The sequence below is a fragment of the Sorghum bicolor genome, chromosome 9 (genome assembly GCF_000003195.3).
Source record: "Sorghum bicolor cultivar BTx623 chromosome 9, Sorghum_bicolor_NCBIv3, whole genome shotgun sequence".
Lineage (NCBI taxonomy): Eukaryota > Viridiplantae > Streptophyta > Magnoliopsida > Poales > Poaceae > Sorghum > Sorghum bicolor.
This window is the reverse complement of record NC_012878.2, coordinates 54027540-54049489: the sequence shown is the minus strand read 5'-3', so window position 1 is coordinate 54049489 and position 21950 is coordinate 54027540. Positions and strand designations below refer to the sequence as shown.

Genomic DNA, 21950 nt, shown 5'->3' with positions numbered 1-21950 from the left:
GTCCTTCTTTATTCTTACGTGAACAGGAGGGAGATGTGCCAATCAAGAATAACAAGCTAGTACTCCTTGAGGCTTCATCGACCACATTAATCAACTTATTTGCTTGAGTTTATTAGTCAAATCTGTCAGTCATTCAGTAGTGTTTTCCTCTTACAATAAATCAGCACTATCAGCCAAACGATATATAACCTTCTGAAGAACATTACTTTTAACTACTCTTCTACTCACTACTTAAGAAAAGAATCTATCTTTGGCCATCGAACTGTTGCTCGAGTCCGATTTTGTTCACCCATCTCTAAAATCAGATATGTTTAAGCATCGAACTATCAAAACCAAATTTGACCCTTTGATTGGTTTCAAAGCTGGTTTTGTCTATACAATTTTATTTTCTAAATTCAAAAAAAATAAAATGTGTTAAATCTCTAAAATTTATCAACTAGTTTATGTTAATTAATGAAAATATGAAAGCAATTTTGTCTGATCTTGTAGCCTAAAATAACACAAGACAATTTAAATATGAAAGCAATTTAAAATGGTTGCAACTACGAACAATAAAATAATAGCAACATGAACAATACAAGCAACTTAAGTAGAGTAATAGGATAGATAGGCTGTATTTTTAATGGAACTTTGGTACCAATTTTATTATTATATTTAAATGTTCTAGAGGCAGATTGAGATATGAAAAATCCAATAAAATATTTAGAACTCAAGAAAATATCTATATATGCTTAAAAAATAAATTTGCCTCTACAAAAAATGGAAAAATATCCAAAAAATACAAAAAAAACTAAAACATTCTAATCGATATGTAAGCATGTTTAGAAAACTTCTCACGATGAAAATGGAAAAGATATCCCAACAAATCTATAACTCTTATAAAGCTAAACCCGACTAGATGAATTCTCTCTTCATGCAAGGTGTCCACATCATTCCCCACTAAGTGATCCACTAAATATTTTATCTCTTCATGCAATATGTCAACATCATTCTCCACTAAGTCCACGTCATTCCATATTAATTATAAAAAATAACCATGTCATCTATATCATGTGAAATACTTTAAATCTTTAATATATTCACATACAAGTCATGTACATACATTATTTATTTCATCATCAATTAATTCCTCTATAATGTAACCAAATATTAGTTATTGTTTTATTAGCTTAGCAATTTTTTACTAGATCTAATACAATAAAATACATGCAAGTCAAATTCATATGTGTACATACATAATAGACTAAATACCGTATAGTAGCGCTATGTATATAATAATTTATTTTTAAAAAAAATCCCGCAACAACGCACGGGGAATTCACCTAGTACAAAAAAAATCCTAAAACATTCTAATTGACATGTAAGCATCTTTAGATAACTTTTCACGATGAAAAACCTAACACACAACCATCACGAATTCATAGCATGAATGCATTGAACATTTTCTAAACATGTTTATGCATCCAACATACCGAGTAGAATATTTTTAATTCCTTTTAGGTTCTGAACATTTTCCTCATTTTTCTAGAGCTAAACATATTTTTTTTAGGTTTCTAGAGATGTTTTCACAAGCTCTAAATATTTTATCTAGAATAACAACAATCTGAGATTCTGAGTACAAGGGAAGAGATGATGTGAGTGCTAAAAAAAAGAAAAGAAAAAGGAAAGGCTGTTCTACCGAAACAGGCCATCCTATTCCTTGACCAAAGCCCAGCGTCCCCGGACTGCTAGATGAGTCTATGAGAAGCCCAGGGTCTCCGGCCCAAAGGGAATCAGAAATTATCGTAAAAGAAAACGGAAAGCCGAAACGAGTCATGGCGATCTGAACGGCCTTTTGGGCTGCCCTCTGCAGATTTTGCGCCGGCGACCTTGCTCAGCCTCACGCCGCCGCACCGCGGCAAGCAGACAAGCAGTCCAGCGCGCCGAGGAGCGAGGTCCGTTGCTGGGCGCCGTGGTCGCCCATTGGTGTGTCCACTGTCCAGTGGTTTGGGCGCGCGAGTTTGGGGGGATTGGTGATTGGACGCATGATGTGGGCGCACATCGGAGAGGGATGTGGCATGTGCCTGCGGCTGCGGGGCAGCAGGGTGCGGAGGCGCGAGGCGAGGAGGCGAGCAGCGGAGGTGCGTGTCTCATCCGACGTACGTTTTAGATCATCATGCCGTTCTGAGGATTCGCTCGAATGTCAGTGTCGTTTTGCAGTTTCGAAAACCTCTCATGTAGATCAGTGGTGATACGGGGATAAGCGGATTGTTGGTCTCTTGGCACCGGCGCACTGCCTGCAATGCAATGTGAGTTGAGGTTGCCCTTCATTTTGCTATACAATCTGTATATTCTTTTCAATATTAGGATGAATTGTACATCTTTTGCACATTACATTCGTTCCTAGAAATAAACAATCACAACCCACAAAACTCTAATTTTTTTTGTTATCTGTCAAACAAGATAACAAAGCAGAGATTCCACTCTAGTACTCTACAGTATCATGTTGTGCTCTGATATATAGGACATACCTTTCTACCGACCTTCAACCATCGTGATGGTCATGCTGTCCACGATGCTGCAGTCAGGCTTGCTCCACGATGTATCTTCAGCCGCAGCTCTTCTTGCAGCGAAGCCTGGCTGCTTGGGAGTTGGCAACGAGGCAGTGTCAGTGCTGGCAAACATCATCAACACCTGGGACATCAGGGGACGGTCATCTGGGTTCTCTTGCACGCATAGAAGCCCAACTTTGAGGCATTTTAACACTTCATCTGAGTTGTAGGAGCCATTCAGATTTTCGTCGACTAAATCTAAGCCATTCCCACCATTCAATAAGCTCCAGGCCTGGTAAATATTCAGAAACAGATACAAATTTGATGTCAAGTTAAATCCAGTGGTCTTTACTTGTGAACAATTGTTGAGTTGGATGGATGCTCACATGTGCTAGAAGGTTGAGGTGGCCGGAGTAGCTGTAGACACCTCGGTTCCTTTTACCAGCAATGATTTCCAGCACTATAACACCAAAGCTAAATACATCTGATTTCACCGAGAACACCCCATCCATTGCGTATTCAGGAGCCATATAACCACTGTAAACCATGTAAATGCCATTATCATTAGGACATTAAGTTGCGCAGACAATATTAGTTGATTGAAATGTCTGTTGTAGTTACTTACTATGTGCCAACTACTCTGAGAGTATTGATCTCTGTGTCATCACTGCCAAACATTCTAGCCATGCCGAAGTCTGAAATTTTAGGAGTCATATCCTTATCCAAAAGAATGTTGCTTGTCTTGAGATCTCTGTGGATGATTCTATATCTCGAGTCCTGGTGAAGATACAGTAAACCTCGAGCAATTCCCTCAATTATACGGTATCGTGTTTGCCAGTCAAGTAGCTTGCTCTTGGTTGTGTCTGGTAACAAAGATAGTTTGTTATTTATTTGTTGATAGGTTTTGGTTTTTTTCGCTCAGAAAGGTTATGGGCATACCAAACATAAAGAAGTCCAAGCTCTTGTTTTCCATGTATTCATATATAAGTATCTTTTCTGGTCCAGAAATGCTGCATCCAATTAGTCGAACAAGATTCCGATGCTGGAGTTTAGCTATCAACAAAACCTCATTCTTGAATTCCTCAAGACCCTGTGTTGATGTTCTTGAAAGTGTTTTAACAGCTATTTCTTGTCCATCCTCAAGCTTACCCTGTAGTTATGTGGTCATGCATTTCCAATTAGGCATGTAGTGAGACTCAGTCCACAATTGTTTTTGGAAAGAATAATGCCACATCCTATTTTATGGACTAGCAGTGATGTCTTTTATACGTCATTACACGAAAGAACAATCTATTTGGAAATGCTTGAAAATATTGTGCGTGCTGAAATGCCGGTGTTAAATTTGTCAGCAGCTGAGCCATCCTGGTGCCATTTCAAAATGTTTTTAAATGTTTAAGATGTAAGTACACTACACACTATTATTTAGGTTAAGATCTTTACCTTATATACAGGTCCAAAGCCGCCTTCACCAAGCTTATTCTCAGTTGAGAAACCCTCCGTGGCTGCTGCTATTGTCTCAAAATCATATACTGGTAGCTCCAGGTCATCCCCATGATCCTTACCTTCACTCCCATCCTTATTGCGTGAACTAGCTGTCCATATGGTTGATCCTATGAAAATACCAGAGTCAAAATTACATCAAGCAACAAGTTTACATTGATGTAGGTTTTGTCATCCCTTTCGGGGATGTCAACAGTCTGTAGTGATAGTATGTCACCTGGTTTTCTTGCTTTTGTTTTCTTTGCTCTCCAAATCAAAAGCCCTGTGATTGCTAGAAGAACTGCCAGGGCAGCTGTTATGCTCACAACAACTGAAATCGCCATACTGACCTTTTTCTTTGACTTGCCTATTGAAGCTGCACAGCAAATCATAAATAATAATTTTAATCATAGGTTTATCGATACCTACAATTTTCTATATTGCTTAGAAATTACATTGAAGCTAATTATGGATTGTGACTATTACATTTTCTGATAAATATGTAAACATTGATAGGGCTACTGAGTGAAAGAGTATTTGCCAACAGAGTAGAATTGCATATTGCTACTGCTAAGAATGAAAGCTTCATGATAATTTTTTCAGTTTAGAATATCTACACTGAGAGTGAGGCAAGTGAATCTAGAAATATTATTCCAGGTCTATGGCCAGTAGATCTTTTGTATTGCGTGATACAGAATTTATGGACCAGATCTAATATATCGTGCGTAATATTTGAAGTGCTCACTCGCTGGTTGCTGCAGAGCATTCTTAAATCTTAACAATGGATGGAACACATTGTTGCATCAAATAATTTAAGCAGCCTTTGCTTGTTGATAATTGAATACCATGGGATCAAGATCAACTACAGTTGGTTGTCATATATTGTCCAATTATCAAAATCTTAAATCTGTGGTCCAGGTATGTTGAAATCTGAACACAGCATGCAACACAGAGGGTACACCTACTCGGGACCGTGAACATGGGATGCCTCGCATATGATTCACAATCTATGTTCATAGGCAAAAAGGGTTCTTCATGATATTGCATTTGAAAGAGAATACGGGGTGTTATCACTGTTGGCACACTTGGTCCAACTATGTGATTCTCATCCAAAGTATCTGCATGATGATGAGCTGGCCTTATGGAATGGGTCCAGTTCCATGTGGTGCACACCAGTGAATTTTAGCAATTGAGAGACGGACCCATCTACGAATATAATGGCACCAACAGTGCAGAAGTTAGACATGGAAACAGATGCTGCGATGTTCATGCAACACGCCGGGGGGGTGGGGGGGCTGATGTGTAGTTTAAGAATAATAAGTACACAGTACCAACAATTCAGCTGGAAGGAGGCAGGGGAATACCTGTGCGGAGCCTTTAAATCGTGTGATGGTGTTAGAAAGCAAAGAGGACTGCTGTACCATCTTGACCCCAGAAAAAGCACTGCCCTGCCACACGACAGAACCTAGTGCTCACTTTGGATTTGAGTACTACTTTCTGCTACAGTTTTGATCTAAGTTCACATGGACCATTCCTGACCTGCTAGTTGTAAATGAAACAACACTCTTTGTGACAGCAACAAATTGTCCAGGTATGTTGAGTAGCTATTATTGCTTGGTGTTCTTTCATTTGGAGCATATGGTTCTAATCCTACTTAACTTCGATATTTTTTTGTGTTGCAGCCTTCCAGGGGATTCATTTCCTTCTCTTGAGTTCCATTGAATAAATCTAATTGCTGTGTGTTCTTATTAAAACTGATTACATTACAACATTTTCCCCAATCTAATGCACATATGTTAAATAAGAAACACACAGAATTAGTTCAATTTTTTAGTGGATATAGATGTAATGCGTGTTATATCATAAATGGCTTTTATCCACAAGTAGAGAGAGCCCTTGCTCCCAGCTCCTTTATCCCTCTTTATCTGTTCTTCTTTATTGGTGTAAGAAAAATGGAAAAGACTTGAACACTCAAGTCACTTGTCTTGAAAAATTCACCTTCATACTAAAACAGTTGCATAGATTTCGCCATGACTAGTTAATGGGTCTTAATATTCTGTCATTTAGTGTTATAGATCTTGTATAAGACCCATTTACATGCAGCATTAATCACCCTAGTTCTTTTTTGGAAAAGAAAAGTCCAGATAGATGTGTTGATGCACATAGCAGCACTTGTTCTATAAACGGGTCCTGGAGTGCCTATATAGGGCCTGTTTAGTAGAGCTCCAGCTCTGTCAAACCAGCTCTAGAGCTGCTGCTCCACCACATAGCAGTTCTACCACAGAGCTAGACTCCGGTAAAACGTTTGGTAGAGCTTCAGCTCCATTATTCCTCTCATTTGTCTCACTTTCATCTAGGGCTCACACGTCAGTCTCTGCCTTATGTTTCATCCCCTTCCTCCCATCAACACCTGCGTGGTCCGCGCTGGAGCCGAGCGCCGCCGTCCACGCGGGGGCGGACCTGCACGGGCAGGGCTAGGGTGGAGCGCCGCCGTCCGCCGCTCCCTACCCCGCCAGTGCGCGCATGGAGCTGCAGTCGCGGGTTGGGGAGGGCACGGCGCGGCGGGCGGAGAGGGCAGCGTGGCGACCAGCCTCGGGGGCGCTACGGAATGAAACAGAAAATGGAATGAACCGGTCAATTTCCACTTACCAGTGGCAGTGGTGGGAGTTGGGGTAGATCCACTTTTTCATGGAGCAGATCTGCGGTGGAGTTGCTAGAACTTAGACCGTTTGGCTAAAAAAATATGGAGAGGAGCTGTTTTTTGAGATCTGGAGCTGCGCGGAGCTGTACCAAACAGGCTCATAGTTAAAGATGAGCTTAAGTACCAAACAAAAAAGTTCCTCCCTTTTTATTCTGGCAATATATTTGCTGGAAAAGACACTGATATTTTGTTTTCTTATTATATATAGCCCTTAGGCTTGTGATATAATGATATTGCTGGAAAGCATGTGCAGTTAATTAAGTGCTATGATTTTTTCATTTCCTAAAAAAAGTTAAGTAGTATGTTTGAGAGTCAGCATCAGCATGTGATGTTTCCTGGACTTTGGCCCACTTATTGCTTGATATTGAAAAAAGGTCTTCCACTCAAGGTGGTTTCATACCTCATACAGTCATACTTGTGTTGTGTGAGCTTCCAGGGCAATTATTGGCCTGTGAAGTGTGAATACGACATCTATTCCTGGTGTGTCCATGCATGCTCAGCTAAGTTCTTTGATGATTTAATTTCTGTTGAAAACGGGGACATACATGATGTTACCAGTACTGTACTTAATTGCAACAACTTTCTTGTTTATTTCAGGAAGCATAACTTCTAAAGTAGCAACAATGCAATTTCTCAAGTTTTTTTAGCTGCAGGCTTGCAGCAAACAGAGAAGCAAAGATTTCAGGTTTATCCTTTATAAATCCAATGCATTTTTCTTTCAGTCATGCAGCATGCATTGCAAAATTTGGCTAGTGTTTTTTGTTTCTCCTCTAGTTGAATTTGAATATCATTCACAATATATAGCTAAAAAAACTTTAGTCCCTATCCCCATGGCAGGAAGGGTGTTTCCTCTTTTCTGCCTTTCTTAGCTTGGGGTGTTTCCTTGTTTAATTGACTCATAATGAGAAGAAACAAGAAAGAGACCCGAAACATTTCTATCGTTCCTCATGTTTGGCGGTTAACACAGCAACCTCATGCACTGATTTAGACATTGCTGACTCATTGGTCTAACAAATACGTTGGCTATGGCATTATTGTGTGTCATGGTCCCTTAGAAACCTTACCAAGTGGTCACCATCGCTCTTGGCCCTGGCCAACTTTGCCCTCGTGCACCACGCGATATGCCGATATGGCCGCGCGTGTTAGATGGTTGGCATGATCGTGCCTTGCGCTGCTGCAACACGGAAATATCGTGCTGATATCTTCCGGGCAGAAAGGGCCGAGGGATGTGCTGGAATGGTCATGCAGTAGCAGCTAGCACTACTACTGTGTTGGCACGTTCAGCAGTGTGGATTATGAACTGTGTGTGTGCGTGATTATGACACGCACCAACATGAAGTCTTCTCAAGAGGGGCCAGAATTGATTGGAACGGAATCTATTTCATCACTGTAAAAGCACTAAAGCCACTAGTCATGTGTCTATCCTAATTCCTAACCCTGCATGCGTTTGTTGGATTGGAACATCAGGTGACGTTGGTGGGGATGGATCACGGATGTGCACGACTCGGAGGAGTACACTAGCTCCAATGTGTTGGAGACCTGCCTTAATTAACATTATTTTTGTTGGGAATTGGAATCTGACCACATTCAGATAGCAAAGTTCAGCTTGCATCCAGCTCACTCCCAGTGTACGTCGATTTTGTGCATAGCTCGTGCTCATTCTACCTGATACATCAACGATGGACTTTGCGGATACGTGTGCAACGACAACGAGGTCACTGGAGATTGGAGATTCTGTTCCAGAATTGTCTCGTGCAGTCGTGCGCAAACTGAAGACTTTTGCCAAACGTATGGCTGTACGACCTACCAATGGCAAGTCACTATTGTCATCTGCATTAGGTGTCGATGGCACAGGATTATGCTTTCCAATTCCCAATTAGTACCTAGCCGTAGCAGGTACTGTTGGAAGGGGACGTGCGAACAGTATGTTGATGTTCCTTCGTCACTGTTTGATCTGATGGGGACGAACTACAGATACTGAAAGTAATCAAGGAACTAACTAAAGAATGGGCCCGGAACAGATACTAACGAGCTCTAGTGTTTTCTCAGGTGCTAGTTGGTATAACACTAGCGCTTTTCGCCACATATACTTGTACTGTAAAAAAGGGTAAATCGTGGTAAACTCAAGGAAGGCTGGTGCCACGTTTTCCACTCACCACCAACCAAAATGCATCATTGCACGACAGAACGGATGAAGGTCGTACGTGTACAAGTTCTCACCAACCAGCGTGTGCATCTTTGTACGGAAACGTCAGGACAGAATAAATTACTGTACGTAGAAATATACTAGACCGTGCATGCAATGCAATGCAATGCATACGTGTGTAGACGAGACGTACCGAGGTCAGCGGCGGCGAGCCGGAAGTAGAGATCCTGGCCGAAGGACGGGTACACGCGGAGGTCCTCGAGTCCGCCGGTCCACATGACGCAGCCGCGGTGGCCCGCCGCGCCGGTGAGGTTGGCGCTGGCGTACGCCGTGCAGGAGCAGTTCCTGAGGCACCGCTGCCGGCACTGGTCCAGGCTGGAGCCGTAGTCCACCACCGCCCGCGTCGTGTCGGGCACCTTGGCGTGCGGCAGCGGCGCGAACCCGTCGGTGCTGCTGCTGCGGTTGGCGTTGCCGCCGCAGTCGAGCGGCGTGGCGCGGACGCAGCCGTCGCGGCCGTCCCGCATCGCCCACGACGCCGGCGACCGCGGCGTGAACCCGGGGAGGCAGGAGCAGGCGGGCACCTTGTTGGTGTCGCACACCCCGTTGGGTCCGCACGGGGACACGGCGTCGCACTGGTCCTTGGGCGCGTACCAGTAGAGCCCCCACGCGGCGGCGGACTCCAGCCACGTCCACCGCTGCAGCAGCCCACCGCCGCCGATGATGCCCCCCGCCGTGCTGTTGAGCGCCAGCCGGGAGACGATGCCGGCGTCGCGGACCTGGAAGCTGTAGGTGGCCTCGCGCCCGTCGTTGACGAAGCGGAAGCTGAAGCCCATGCCCTTGTAAGTGATGGTGTCCGGGACGCCCGTGAACTGCACGCCGTCCCATGGCCCCGACCGCCACACCTTGGTCCCGCCGTTCCAGATGAACACCTCCGGGTCCCCCGACGTGTCCATCGCCGCCACCACGGGGCTCGGCGACGGGTCGGACGGGCTCGCCCACGCCGTCAGCGTCATGTTCGTCCCGGCCGCGAAGTCCACCCCGAGCCGCATCCCGGGGAGCAGCGTGTCGGTGGGATGGTCGAACCCCTGCCACACCACGCGCCCGCGCTGGTCCGTCACCACCAGGTTGCCGTCGTCGCGGATCCGCGCCGTGCAGCCGCCGCCCGACGCCGCAGAGGATCCGGCGGGCCGCGGGGACGACGCCGACGACCACACCACCGTGGCGTTGGCGTCCGCGACGGCGAGCGCGCATTCTTGGCTGGATACGGAGAGCGTGGCGCCGGCGTTGTCCGTGGCGGCGCCGCGGACGGGGGCGGCGCGGTTGGCCACCCAGACGACGGTGCGGATGGGCACCTTGGCGTACCAGATCCCGACATAGGTGTTGTTGGAGCCCAGCGGGGAGAAGAAGCCGAGCACGAAGCTGCCGGCGCCGGAGGAGACGAGCGTGTCGTTCCCCCGGAGCGGCTGGCCCGGCGCGATGGTGTCCCTGGCGCGGGAAGCCGCGGGGAGAAGCAGAACCAGCAGCAGAGGAAGAGCCGTGGCGAGGCGGAGCTGGTGGTTGGGCGCCATCGCGGCGAGTGAACTAGCGGAGCTGGCAACGAGCTCGCAGTCGCAGGTGGCGGACAAGATGACAGCATCCGTATGATTGTCTCGTCGTGTCTCGTGTGTTGGTCAGGTCCGTTCCGTCCGTCCGTCGTTGCCACTGTACTTTTGTTTGCAGCGATGTGGTATATCTGGTGGGCCGTGCGAGGCTTCCGATCAGGCCCATACGAACAAATCCGTCGGGCCTAGAAAGTGTAAGCTGGGCTGCGATGGGCTGGTAGAGTTTTGCTAGCTAGCATTAGGCCTCTTAGCTCTTCCATGGCTGGGCCATACAACTTTTCTTACTCTTCCAAGAGTTGGGCCATTCCCCTCGGAAACCAAAGAGGAGTAGGAACTCTTAGCTAGCCTGCGATGCGCTAGAAGATCCACCACATCATTTCCTCGAGCTAGAGATCTACCGTGCATCGTATTATAATACAGTCAGCTGGCTGTAAGATTTTTTTATAGTTTTCTTACAGCTTATTTATATAATGGTTACTTCATGACTATTAATACATAGCCCACTTATCTATCTCACAGATTTTTTTAGTTTTTTGTCTAAACCGGATGTAAGTTTATAGTCCGCTTTTACTCTCTCTCTCCTCTTCTCTCTCCTCCACCTCAGTATTTAGCTGCCTTACAGCTTGCTATAATACTTGCTCTAAGCACAAGCAGACCATGCATGGCTGGGATCTGTAGGCCGGCGGCCGAAAGAGGAGCAGAAACCGTGGCAAATGATGAATGCAGAGACATGGCTTGAGGGTGAAGCCACTAGGGGAAGACGAAGGTCATCACATCCATGCACGCGTCAACTCACCTCGCGTTGCGACTTGCGTGGCCCCGATCCCCGATCTTTTTTGGGCGCCAAGGGACCCGGGCAACCAGTCGAGCAGGTGCCGCAGCAGGCGTCGCGTCGCGCCAATCCAGCGGCGGCACGGCTGCTTCTTCTTTGCCTCCGGTGGCCATCATTGAGGCAGGCAGGGAGGCTGCTGCTTTACAACGAAGATACGTGAGAGACGAGACGCATGGATGGTGTGAATGAATGCTCGCCCTGCACGCCGGCACGAGACGACGCGACGCAACGCAACTCATCGATCCAACAACAAATGCAGGGACGGCCATCGGTGCTCCTGATATTCCTATTTTCGGGGAAGGGGCAAAGGCGAAGGCAAAGGGAAACAGCGAGAGCGCCTTAAAACCTGCTTCTGCTGTTGATCGAAAGGCAAAGATGGTCTGGCTTGACAACTACAAGAGGCGATCGACGAGTTTGGCGTGTGAAATAACTAATATTCATCTTGAAAAAAGGTGAGACGGTGAGTAACCAATTGCATGGTTGAAAATTTCAGGTCCTGCACCCTGCAGTCCTTTGCGTACTAGTAGGATTATTAATGGTGAAGAATGATGTAAAAAAAACATGACGTTTGGCTGATAAGCCATGATAGAAAATATTGTAAGTTGATTTCTTGTGAGATGAATGACATATTAGGTTGATAAACTCAAACGAATAGGCTGCATCCTTTATTTACCTGCCACCAGCCAACCATAACATGCAGCTTCCAGAGCCTTTGCCAGTCACGGTCATGGTTGTTGGTGGTGACTGTGAGATACTAATACTGTCATGGAGGCATCCTGACGTGATCCGATATATTAAACCGGGCCTTCTTCATTATAGCCATATTGGACGCCGCGGTTGGTCTCTCAACAGGCTGTCAAGCTTAGCTAATGTACGCGACAGTATTAACTGCTGCTGATAGCGTTTACGTACACGCTAGCTAGGTCCAAGCTTGATTCTTGGCCCTCAATTTCTGCTCCCTTCATTTATTATCTCGATTGACTTCAGGTGAAATTTCTGCGTTCTGATGATGCAACCGTGACGTCCATCTGGGCTGACGTGGAGCCCGCCACGCTGGATCACACTTGGCACCACCTCGCCTGCGGGTCAAAACGGACGCGAGCAGCCCAGCCCAGGGTGGTGTGGTCCTATAAATACTCTCTCCCTCCCCACTTCCCCTGCACCACCTGCGCACTGCATTCATCGAACACAATAAACAAAAGAGAACTCCTCCCAGCGGGCAGCGTCCTCCTCCTCCTCCTTCCCCTGCTGCCTCCAGGCCCCAGATCTCAGATCCGAGTAGCTCCGGCCCTGCTCCAATGGCGGTCAAGATCTACGTCGTGTAAGTATCCGCCCCGCCCTCTCTCCCGCTTGCTGAATCGCCGCCCCCATTGCATGCCCTAGCTACTTGTATGTTTCTTTTTCCCCCGTTACGAATCCTAAACAAAGCCGCCGGCGATGCCTTCAGAAGTTCAGAGCAAACCGTATGAGCGATGGACTTTAGTTGTTTCGAATCGAATCGATCGGAGTATACTCCCGTATTCAGAAATTACATGCCACCTATGTTCCTATATTCTGTTGTCACAATTGCTCTGCTACGTCCAGTGATACTTCTGGAAGGTTTGATAGATGAATGGGTGCTTGCCGGCTTCTCTAGCCTGTCGGTGTGGCACGCACTGAGGTCGCAAAATTCAGTAAACGTATAGTTTGTTGGATCAGTTTCAGTGCGTGGCTTCCTCCCTTGCTTGTGCCTCACTAGCAAGGATCAATTGCACGTTGTAATGCCTACTAAAAAAAACTCCTGTCTGCTTAATGAAAGGGTTAATGAAATACAGGCTGGGTTAAACCCGCTCCCCAGAAAAAAAATACTTCTAGAAGGTTTCAGTCTCCATCATCGGGACTGTGTCCAGGATCAATGAAACTAGGCAGTTGGGGAGGGTTTAGGGCTTTAGGCTAATACTCAATTATTTGGGTTCTGTTTTTGGCTGTCAATGTCTGGATCACGTTCGCGGGGGTTGGTTAGGCCTTGGCCTCTCTGTGTTATGCCTTGATGTGGGGACATGCCCCCAAACGGTGGAAACGAACGTATCGTGAACCAACACTCGTCAGGCGTCATGGCCTCCTACTTTTACTCTAAATCTTTTCCTTGTACCGTGGAAACACTAGTAGATTTGCGGCCCGATGACAGTGGCGGAGTCGCGAGTGTTCTTGCAATGATTTGTAGTCATATTGCACTACCCCTTTAAAGAAAGGAAGATATTAGTGGGATGGCTCATATCATCAGTAATAGCCCAATAGGTGGGACTCACGCCGATTGATTAGGTTACTGCTATCAAGGACGGCTGCTTTGAGAAACATTTCATTTAGTCATGTATGACATCTTCACCAACTCCCTGTTCCCACCTGCTGCTGAGAGCAAGAGGACATTTTATTTAGCAATGAGATTTTTGTTTCTCTCCTGCTCTGCTAGTAGTACAACTGGACACCTTTTTATAAAAAAATAACTCAACATTTAAAATATGGAATTGTCATGTGTATTAGGCAAAGTGAACCACTGAACCACTTGTCCAAATAACTGAACTCAAGGTTAATCTGCCACTTTCTTAACAGCTCAAATGTATTTACGGATCTTTATCATACTTAGTTTCTATCGGTTGTATTTGATGGAAAATCCAAGCATAAATGTGAAACCTACTCCTATTTTAAGCTACTTTCTGTTTACACAGTGAAAAACTATAGCATGTTCAATTTTTCGTTTGTTGAAAAGATCAAAATGCATACAGTCATTATATGTGTACCCTTTTCCTTTTATTTTTTTGTGATTTAGTCTCTGGCTGTACATGCAAACTTCTAGAATGTGTCACCTCAATGATACATTACTTTTTCTCTTGTGGGCAATTATGAAATCCACGGATGCCCTTTTCTGTTGATATGGATTTTCCACTACAACAGTACAGTCCCACTCTGTCTGCTGATGCGCATGCATGTTTTCTACCTGTTGTTGCTTCCCACTTTCACATCATCATTCTTGATGCACAATTCTTCATCTCTTGCGTATTTGTTTTGTAAAAAAAAAATTTCCAAATAACATGGCTTGTAGTCCATTTCTTGATTACAATTCACCATGGAACATACATAATTTCAATTTTGAGTAACAACTCACAGGATGTTGCTTCTGAGCAGCGAAATATTCATATAGTTGTCTGTTTCATTGTTTAATACTGTACTTGGTGCAACCATCATATTGTTATTGGCAAGCCGTGGTGTAGCTTTCAATCTGTATCACATCTCTTTAGTTGAAGTCACATCTATGTGACAGGTTAAAAGGATAAACAACCACTCTAATGTCGTTTGGTATAAGTAATAATAATCCGCCCATGTCTTAGTTTTGCTGCCTGAATGAGATTGTCCAACTACCCAAAAAGTAAGAGCATCTAGAAACCTTTGATTAAAAGATGGGGAAACTAGTTTATTTCTAGTACATCTTTACACCAAAATTAGATACCTAATTAACACTTATAATCTGTTGGCAATATTTTAGCCTCCACTGGTTCCCTACTTTAGTCTATTCATTCATAATGTTTCCTGATGAATGTGAATTGTGTATTTACTGAAAGTCAGATACTGACCAGTACTAGATCGTTTTAGTTATTGGGCATCAGTAAAACACTCCCATTTTCTCAATAGGTTTTACTCCACCTACGGGCATGTTGCCAAGCTAGCTGAGGAGATCAAGAAAGGTGCTGCGTCAGTTGAAGGCGTGGAGGTCAAAATATGGCAGGTCAGTGTCAGCAACGTTGCAATTTTCGGGGTTGATCGATGCTTGGCAGGAACTAGAACCAATGTGTTATATGAATCTGAAATGATCACTTAACGCCACCAAATTTCATTCATTTCACATGCAAAGGTCCCAGAAATTCTATCCGAGGAGGTCCTCGGCAAGATGGGTGCGCCACCCAAGACCGACGTACCGATCATCACGCCGCAGGAGCTCGCTGAGGCCGATGGCATCCTCTTCGGGTTTCCCACACGGTTCGGCATGATGGCGTCACAGATGAAGGCCTTCTTTGACGCCACCGGCGGGCTGTGGCGGGAGCAGAGCCTGGCCGGCAAGCCCGCTGGCCTCTTCTTCAGCACTGGCACCCAGGGCGGCGGCCAGGAGACCACACCGTAAGTCGTCGTCGTTGACCCCACCTGACCTCTCTCCTTCTCATACATGGCGCACCTCCATTGCTTGCACCAACTGATCGATCGCAGCAGCAGTGGGTAATGTTTTTCCCTTTGTCTGCAGGCTGACGGCGGTGACGCAGCTGACGCACCACGGGATGGTGTTCGTGCCGGTGGGGTACACGTTCGGCGCCAAAATATTTGACATGGAGAGCGTGCACGGCGGCAGTGCGTACGGCGCGGGCACGTTCGCCGGGGACGGGTCGCGGTGGCCGACGGAGTTGGAGCTGGAGCACGCCTTTCACCAGGGCAAGTACTTCGCCGGCATCGCCAAGAAGCTCAAGGGCGGCTCCGCCTGATCCGCCATGGCCTTGCCATACTCGCACGTATACACCTATACATACATAATTACACATACACGACGACGAGTGATATCATACATTCGACGTTGTCGTAGTGGTGTCGGTTGTATTGCTTGTGTGAAATTTGGTACTCGGATTGTGCATTTGCCCATGTACTGTGTTCCTCTTGCAGTTTCGCTTGCTACTTTTTTTTTTTTTGAGTGGAAGTCTCGCTTGCTACTGAATGGAAAAAATGTATTCATCACTTAGGCCCACTTAGGCCTTGTTTAGTTCCAAAATTTTTTGCAAAATCGACACTGTAGCACTTTTGTTTGTATTTGACAAAAATTGTCCAATCATGGACTAACTAGGCTCAAAAGATTCGTCTCGTCAATTTTGACCAAACTGTGCAATTAGTTTTTATTTTTATCTATATTTAATACTTCATGCATGCGTCTAAAGATTCGATGTGACGGTGAATCTCAAAAATTTTGCAAAATTTTTTGGAACTAAACAAGGCCTTAGTAGGCCTTTTGGAAGTCCACCGCTGGCTCGGTCCAAGTGTTCATGTATGGCGTGTCAGCCTGCTTACTTGGGCCGTGCCGCAAAAAGGACACCGGAAGGATTGCATGCTCACATGCAAAGGGGCCACCAGCAACTTGAGAAAAACACTGATAAAAAAAAAGAGGAAGAGATGGGAGAGTTTTTAAGAAATGAGGAGGAAGAGATGGGAGTTGATCAAGGGGGTAGCAGCAAGGTTTTATTAATCACCAGCTGTATCTACCACTATTTTGGTATATATATGGCTGTTTGTAGAGGATCAAGCTATTTGCTCCTATGTATAATTTAGCCGTCATAGCCTAGATTAGCTGGCTATTAGTTGTTTGAGAAGGGATGCCCCTAAATGGTTTAGGGGCTGTTTGGTTTGGCGCCATCACTAGCCGCGCCATGCTCGTGGCCGCCACAGTACGTTGGCTGTTGTTTGGATGGTGTATACATTGAGGCAGTCACGGTACGTTGTCCTTTGTTGTTTGTTTCTGCCGCTTGTCTTCTAGCGTGTAATAAATGCGTTGTGGTTGTGGCAAATGTGGCGTCTAATTCAACCGCCACAGGTTGTGCCCACCATAGACGCAGGGTGGCATGATTTGGCTGGAATCTAAACAGCCCCTTAGTTTACTATTTAAAAGACTGGGTGGTAGTAGCCTGGCCCTCGAGAGTGGAGACTATCCGCCCAATATAGGTGTAATAGGCTCAAAACATCACAGTATCCTCGAGAGAGCTAGAGAGATAGGCACAGAAATTGCAACCAGATTCACTAGTTCCTACTTTCTTTCTGCCATAGAATCCTGGGTCTTCCCCATCCCCATGCCCACTACACGTGATTCTAGCGAAGCCACAGAACCATGAATCTGATGGCCAAACTCGCCATCAAGGAATTGAACAAGCGCTTCACCGAGTACGACGCCAAGTGGAAATAACACTTCATCAACCTTGAGCAGATGCACTTCGATAAAGCAACTTATCTTCAAGCAACGCCTATTGGGTCTTGAGCACTCCCACGTAATGGTGTATCCATGCCCCATAAGATGTAAAGGTCATAGAAAGTGTATTTTCAAAGTGCACATTATAACTTTTGTTTCTAACCATATTGATGAAAGTACCGACATTAGCTAGTAGCAATAAATTATTATTGATATCATTATATAAATATAGAAATGAGTTCACCTTATATTTAATGGCCATATCCCTAAGTGCCATGCCCTCATCACAAATAATCGACTTCTAATAAGAAATAAATGTTTTAGAAGGTATTGCAGTGAACAATTCAACCAACACAACATATTTTTCTGGTATTATTCTTGTGCTGATTGTGGATATAAGCTTATAATAAACATAAATACTACTACTTTATTAGTTGTTCGATAGAGTAGAAGAATGTTGGAATATAATCTCAAGCCAACATATTGTTTTGTCATATTATGTTAGGCCCACAAAATAGCCTAAAATATTAGATAGTCTTTTTGTCCTGACGGACAAGAACTCTAAGCCGCCACTAGGGTTCACCCCCGAGACATGGGTCGCAAATAAATAGGGAGGTGACACTAGGCTCCTCTACAATTTTTGTACTGTAAACACACCACATCAAACCAATACGGCGGATCCAAGGGTACTGCAGCCCCCCTCATGAGCCTCATTTCTCCACTAAATAATTGTTGCTTAGTCTCAAATCACCATGCATTAATCTTTAACTCTAGCCTTAGATCTTCACTATTTAGCCCCCCTGACCCTATCTTGGATCTGCCCTGCTTCGATTAGTATCTAAGATCTAAATTTCACACTAAGTTAGGTTACTCATTGTACATAGGCTAAGATCATGACTTTGTTAATGTGTAATCACATGTTTATGCATAAGTTCTATTTATCATTTGGAATCAAAGCTTGCTTTCTAACATGAGCCTAGCTAGGCTATAGCATATTATACACAATGCCTCTTTTAGATCTATTTAATTAGAAATCATGTATTAGTCTTAAGTTGGCAATTTATTCTAAGATAGATCCATTTAGCATGTTTATGCTTATATGAGTCTAAAACAGATAGTGTTCATATATGTTTATGCCCTGAGATACTGCATCCGATCAATCTAAGTTAGAACAATGCATAATTCACTTGTGGATGATGGAGGCCGGAATATTGCTTATTCCTTAATCTAAAAATTAGTTTGGTTCAGTCTATTAATCTCTAAGTGTCTTTTAGCCTAAATTAGATCATTTTATCATGCATGCTTATGTTATCTTTCACAATCTATTGCGGATAAAAAAAGAACCTTGGAGTAGGAGACAAAAATTCTTATAATTAAAACACGCTAAATTATAAACATCATGGGAAAAAGTTGCATCAATGTTTGGAATGGGAGACAATAACTTCAGGCTAGGTTGAGTGCAAGGTTAGTAAAGGACTTTTTAGTTTTAAATTAATATCTAGGTACTAGCAGGAAACACTTTTCAATAATCAATAAGATGTACTTGTCTAATAATTTGTAATAACTTTTTCTTAAACAACAAGACCAATAGGCTCGCTATCTTACAAAGCTGATGAGCGCTCCTTTTGCTTCCAATTTCTAGAAAGTTTCCACCATCGTCTCCAGATCTCCTCCTGATCCATCCACAATCGGTTAATACAAAACACTAGTACCAAAGTGCCAATAGCGTTATTCTCTGGAAAGTTGCTTACTCTGTAATACCAGTACTATTCTCTTTTGAACCTGCCCAATGCAAGTGCATGTGGTCTATCATACGTTTTTCTGACGGCTTTCTTCCCCTCTTTCCATTGCTTTTCTGCAATTCAATCCAACTAAACACCCTTACAACAATGCGATCGATCGGTCACAGATTTTGCATTTGCTTTTGCTTCAGCACTTTTTTTTTACTTATCTGAGAATACCACCTTACACACAAATATATACTTACCTATCTACACCTAGATCTTCATGTTCATGCTACTGCATTCTCTCTGTCCCTATACTCTCTACTGTAATGTGCCCCCAAAGGTAGGGGGCCAGAACTCCGGCGCCGTTTCGCTAGTAGCCACTGCGTAAGTAGTGCTCGCCACCGGGACAAGGCACAGCCCTCGACTTCGCAGGTCCTCCTTCGCCTCGCCGCCGTCCTCCGCACAAGAAATTGAACTTTGTTAATCTCATCATTGGGAGGAAAATAACTGGATAATAATGGCATATTTTGCAGATCAAATTGGCGGGTAAACGTAGGAACTTGCACTTGTACACTACATACCTGTTGTTGCTGTAGCTGCTGCACAGGCCGTCCACACCTCAGGTAGGGAGAGCTCAGGGACTGTGCAGAGGTCAGGTTCATGAGCTCGATCGAATCGCACAAATTATATATATTGCAGCTTGGCGATCATGCATTTTGGCCATGAACTTTTCCATCTATTTAATTTGATCATGGTGAAGTATAGAATTCGCATACTTACAGCTACTTGATCGTGCAGGAACCTGATGTATTCGATGGCCTCGTGAAGAACTGATGCAGTATCCGTCTAAAATTGACAGATTGGATGCGATGCATCCAAAATGATGTCAAGTCAAGGTTCATCGATCAACTTGGAAACGAGATTAATTTTTGCTCAAATGCATGCAGAATTTAAAGGAAGACGAACGAGAGAGAAATTAAACCGATGCAGAGACATTAATTAAAGAAAGGGGGGAACGAAATTATATTAGAAAAGGTACCTTTCCAAAAGGCGAGACTAGTTGCTGGAGAGCAGTGATTCTGTCCCCGAGCTTCTCTTTCCTCACCTGCGCTCGGGCAAGAATCAAAGGCAATCATAGTTCAGCTGATCGATCATCATAGCAAACAAGAAATCTATCCCCAATTGCATTTTTTTTCAAAAAAGATCGCCCGAATTGCATGTTGAGCTGGAAATCAAAAGCTGTGTCCGAATAATTGAAGATGCAAGATGATATGATATCTCGGATTGCACGCGTCGTCACAGCTGCCCGATCGGTGCACACCTTGAAGGTCGGCAACGGAGACGGCGTCGCGACTCGGGGCTTCTTCTTCGCCGGCGCAGGCGAGCTGGGAACACTTCTCGTCGCCGAGGAGCAAGCGTCTTGTTCAGGTTCCTTATGGGACTGCACCAGAGGACAGAGGCCCATCGAGGCGTGAGAAGAAACCCTAGCTGCTGCTAGGCAAGAAGTAGGGGGGACTGCAAACGGAAGCGAGCGGCCGCTGCGAAGCGAACCCGGCCGTATCATACCTTGAAAGCCTTTTGCTCTAAGGCCTGCAAGAGAAGCGGCTTCGTCGTGGTCATGGGCGGCGCTGCCGGCATGTCGCCGAAATTCCGCGTCGACGAGTCAAAGAATTCCTGCTGACGGAACGTCGGCTTCGTCATCAGTGCTGCCGCTGGCACGTCGCCGCCGTAGCTGGAGTACGGCTGGTTGCCGCCGGCGTACAGGGACGACGACGCGCTCTGCGACTCTGCTGCCACGGGCGCCGCGCCGTCAGCAGCGTGGAGATGCTGACCGAGCAAGAAGTGGCGGCCAGCGTCGCCGTGGAGCTGGAGCAACGCGTTGAAGTTGAAGCTGGTGGTCGCCGTCGGCGCTCTCCCGCCCCTGTCGTCGTCCATCGTGCAAATCGCCATGCATCAGCATCGCGCATGTAACCGTGGAGAGAAATGAGAATGTCAGGTTGAGAAATGAGAATAATTCTCGGCTTACATGTAGGCTTGCGTCCAATTATCCATATGATGGGGTGGATCAGTGAGGAAGGACGGCGGGGCGGCAGCGTCGACGACGTGCAAAGTTGGCCGGAAATTTATCGAGTTGGTGGTCGTCGCCGCCGCCGACTCGGCAGCGTCCACCTGGTCCGTGGCCGGAGCTGTGGAGCAGGGAGAACCGGCATCGGCGGCGGCAGCAGTACGCGCAGAGCTCCACCACTCGTCTGCCATATGAGCCGCCGGTTTGCTAGAAGCAAAGCGTCCTACCGAAAATCAAGATGACGCGATGTATATGGAAGGATTTTGGCTGGTATTTTGACGCTTGCCGGGCTTGGAATGAAATTTAACGTGATATAGACGGTGACCTATATATATATATATATATATATATGGGTATGGACGTATGGTGGGATCATTTTGTGGAGGGCACAGGAGTCGATCTCTGACTTGTGAACACTCTGACCTTTTGGACACAGCTAGTTTTGGTCGTAATTAAGGCCCTAACTGTTTGTTGTTTTTTTAGTGAAACCTTAACTGTTTGTTGATTGGATTAGGATATATAGTATCCGCCTATACTAGTAGGCATACTGCGTGTACTGCGTGTACACAGTCACGCGGCGCGGGCTTCGTGTTCATGGACAGTGGGGCCAGAGAAACATAAAAGGAGTACTGAGCGTAAGTAGTGATCAAGGATGTGAATATGAGATGTAAATTGTTAACTGAAAATTGGTTTACCCGTCATATATATATACCAACAAAGATGGTAATATTGACTTTCCCGTCAAGAACATGCATATCCTATTTGCGTTACCGTTGGATGCATGGGTTCACATTTATGTATGTGTGTAGCAGGAGACTAGTAGCGTAGACACATGCTCTTATTAAGAGCAAAGTTTTCGTAGTATCTAGGTTACACATGCTCTTAAGAGCACCCGCGGTG

The 21950-nt window shown here is 45.3% G+C and overlaps 3 protein-coding genes and 1 long non-coding RNA gene across 8 annotated transcripts; 2 read left to right on the top strand and 2 right to left on the bottom strand.

Moving 5' to 3' along the window:
- On the top strand, positions 1579 to 8753 carry LOC110430335. The gene is made up of 3 exons (XR_002447780.1): positions 1579 to 2288; positions 7309 to 7396; positions 8179 to 8753. It is a non-coding gene; the product is annotated as an uncharacterized LOC110430335 (long non-coding RNA).
- On the bottom strand, positions 2310 to 10917 carry LOC8080072 (receptor-like serine/threonine-protein kinase SD1-8). Of its 2 annotated transcripts, XM_021447895.1 has the most exons (7): positions 9051 to 10556; positions 4249 to 4386; positions 3972 to 4141; positions 3471 to 3681; positions 3157 to 3394; positions 2918 to 3068; positions 2310 to 2823 (listed from the first exon to the last, which is right to left on the bottom strand). In XM_021447895.1, exons 1-7 carry the CDS (start codon positions 10423 to 10425, stop codon positions 2515 to 2517), a joined length of 2592 nt encoding a protein of 863 aa, XP_021303570.1. In that variant the 5' UTR covers positions 10426 to 10556; the 3' UTR covers positions 2310 to 2514. The 2 variants fall into 2 exon arrangements, with proteins under 2 accessions (XP_021303570.1, XP_021303571.1); XM_021447896.1 differs by lacking the exons at positions 2310 to 2823; positions 2918 to 3068; positions 3157 to 3394; positions 3471 to 3681 and adding an exon at positions 3688 to 3893 and having other exon boundaries at positions 9051 to 10917.
- On the top strand, positions 12436 to 16088 carry LOC110430606 (NAD(P)H dehydrogenase (quinone) FQR1-like). The gene is made up of 4 exons (XM_021448425.1): positions 12436 to 12611; positions 14957 to 15050; positions 15177 to 15439; positions 15561 to 16088. Exons 1-4 carry the CDS (start codon positions 12589 to 12591, stop codon positions 15793 to 15795), a joined length of 615 nt encoding a protein of 204 aa, XP_021304100.1. The 5' UTR covers positions 12436 to 12588; the 3' UTR covers positions 15796 to 16088.
- On the bottom strand, positions 18785 to 21352 carry LOC8067473 (transcription factor UNE12). 4 transcript variants are annotated; one of them, XM_021447211.1, is made up of 9 exons: positions 21012 to 21352; positions 20552 to 20906; positions 20307 to 20426; positions 20025 to 20090; positions 19766 to 19831; positions 19567 to 19626; positions 19246 to 19441; positions 19010 to 19129; positions 18785 to 18931 (listed from the first exon to the last, which is right to left on the bottom strand). In XM_021447211.1, the coding sequence occupies exons 1-7, from the start codon at positions 21239 to 21241 to the stop codon at positions 19304 to 19306; spliced, it is 1035 nt and encodes a 344-aa protein (XP_021302886.1). In that variant the 5' UTR covers positions 21242 to 21352; the 3' UTR covers positions 18785 to 18931; positions 19010 to 19129; positions 19246 to 19303. The 4 variants fall into 4 exon arrangements, with proteins under 4 accessions (XP_021302886.1, XP_002440027.1, XP_021302885.1 ...); XM_002439982.2 differs by having other exon boundaries at positions 19010 to 19113; XM_021447210.1 differs by having other exon boundaries at positions 19246 to 19626.

Bases quoted from the DNA above. Each gene is read 5' to 3' on its own strand.
- LOC8080072 (XM_021447895.1), bottom strand. From the start codon at position 10,425: ATGGCGCCCAACCACCAGCTCCGCCTCGCCACGGCTCTTCCTCTGCTG. The intron at 3,395-3,470 runs GTATGCCCATAA...CTTTGTTACCAG, and splicing joins CTTGGACTTCTTTATGTTTG to ACACAACCAAGAGCAAGCTA. The intron at 3,069-3,156 runs GTAAGTAACTAC...CATGGTTTACAG, and splicing joins CTCAGAGTAGTTGGCACATA to TGGTTATATGGCTCCTGAAT.
- LOC110430606 (XM_021448425.1), top strand. From the start codon at position 12,589: ATGGCGGTCAAGATCTACGTCGT. The intron at 15,051-15,176 runs GTCAGTGTCAGC...TCACATGCAAAG, and splicing joins TGGAGGTCAAAATATGGCAG to GTCCCAGAAATTCTATCCGA. The intron at 15,440-15,560 runs GTAAGTCGTCGT...CTTTGTCTGCAG, and splicing joins GGCGGCCAGGAGACCACACC to GCTGACGGCGGTGACGCAGC.
- LOC8067473 (XM_021447210.1), bottom strand. From the start codon at position 21,241: ATGGCAGACGAGTGGTGGAGCTCTGCGCGTACTGCTGCCGCCGCCGAT. The intron at 20,427-20,551 runs GTATGATACGGC...CCTCTGGTGCAG, and splicing joins TAGAGCAAAAGGCTTTCAAG to TCCCATAAGGAACCTGAACA. The intron at 20,091-20,306 runs GTGTGCACCGAT...GCCCGAGCGCAG, and splicing joins CTCCGTTGCCGACCTTCAAG to GTGAGGAAAGAGAAGCTCGG.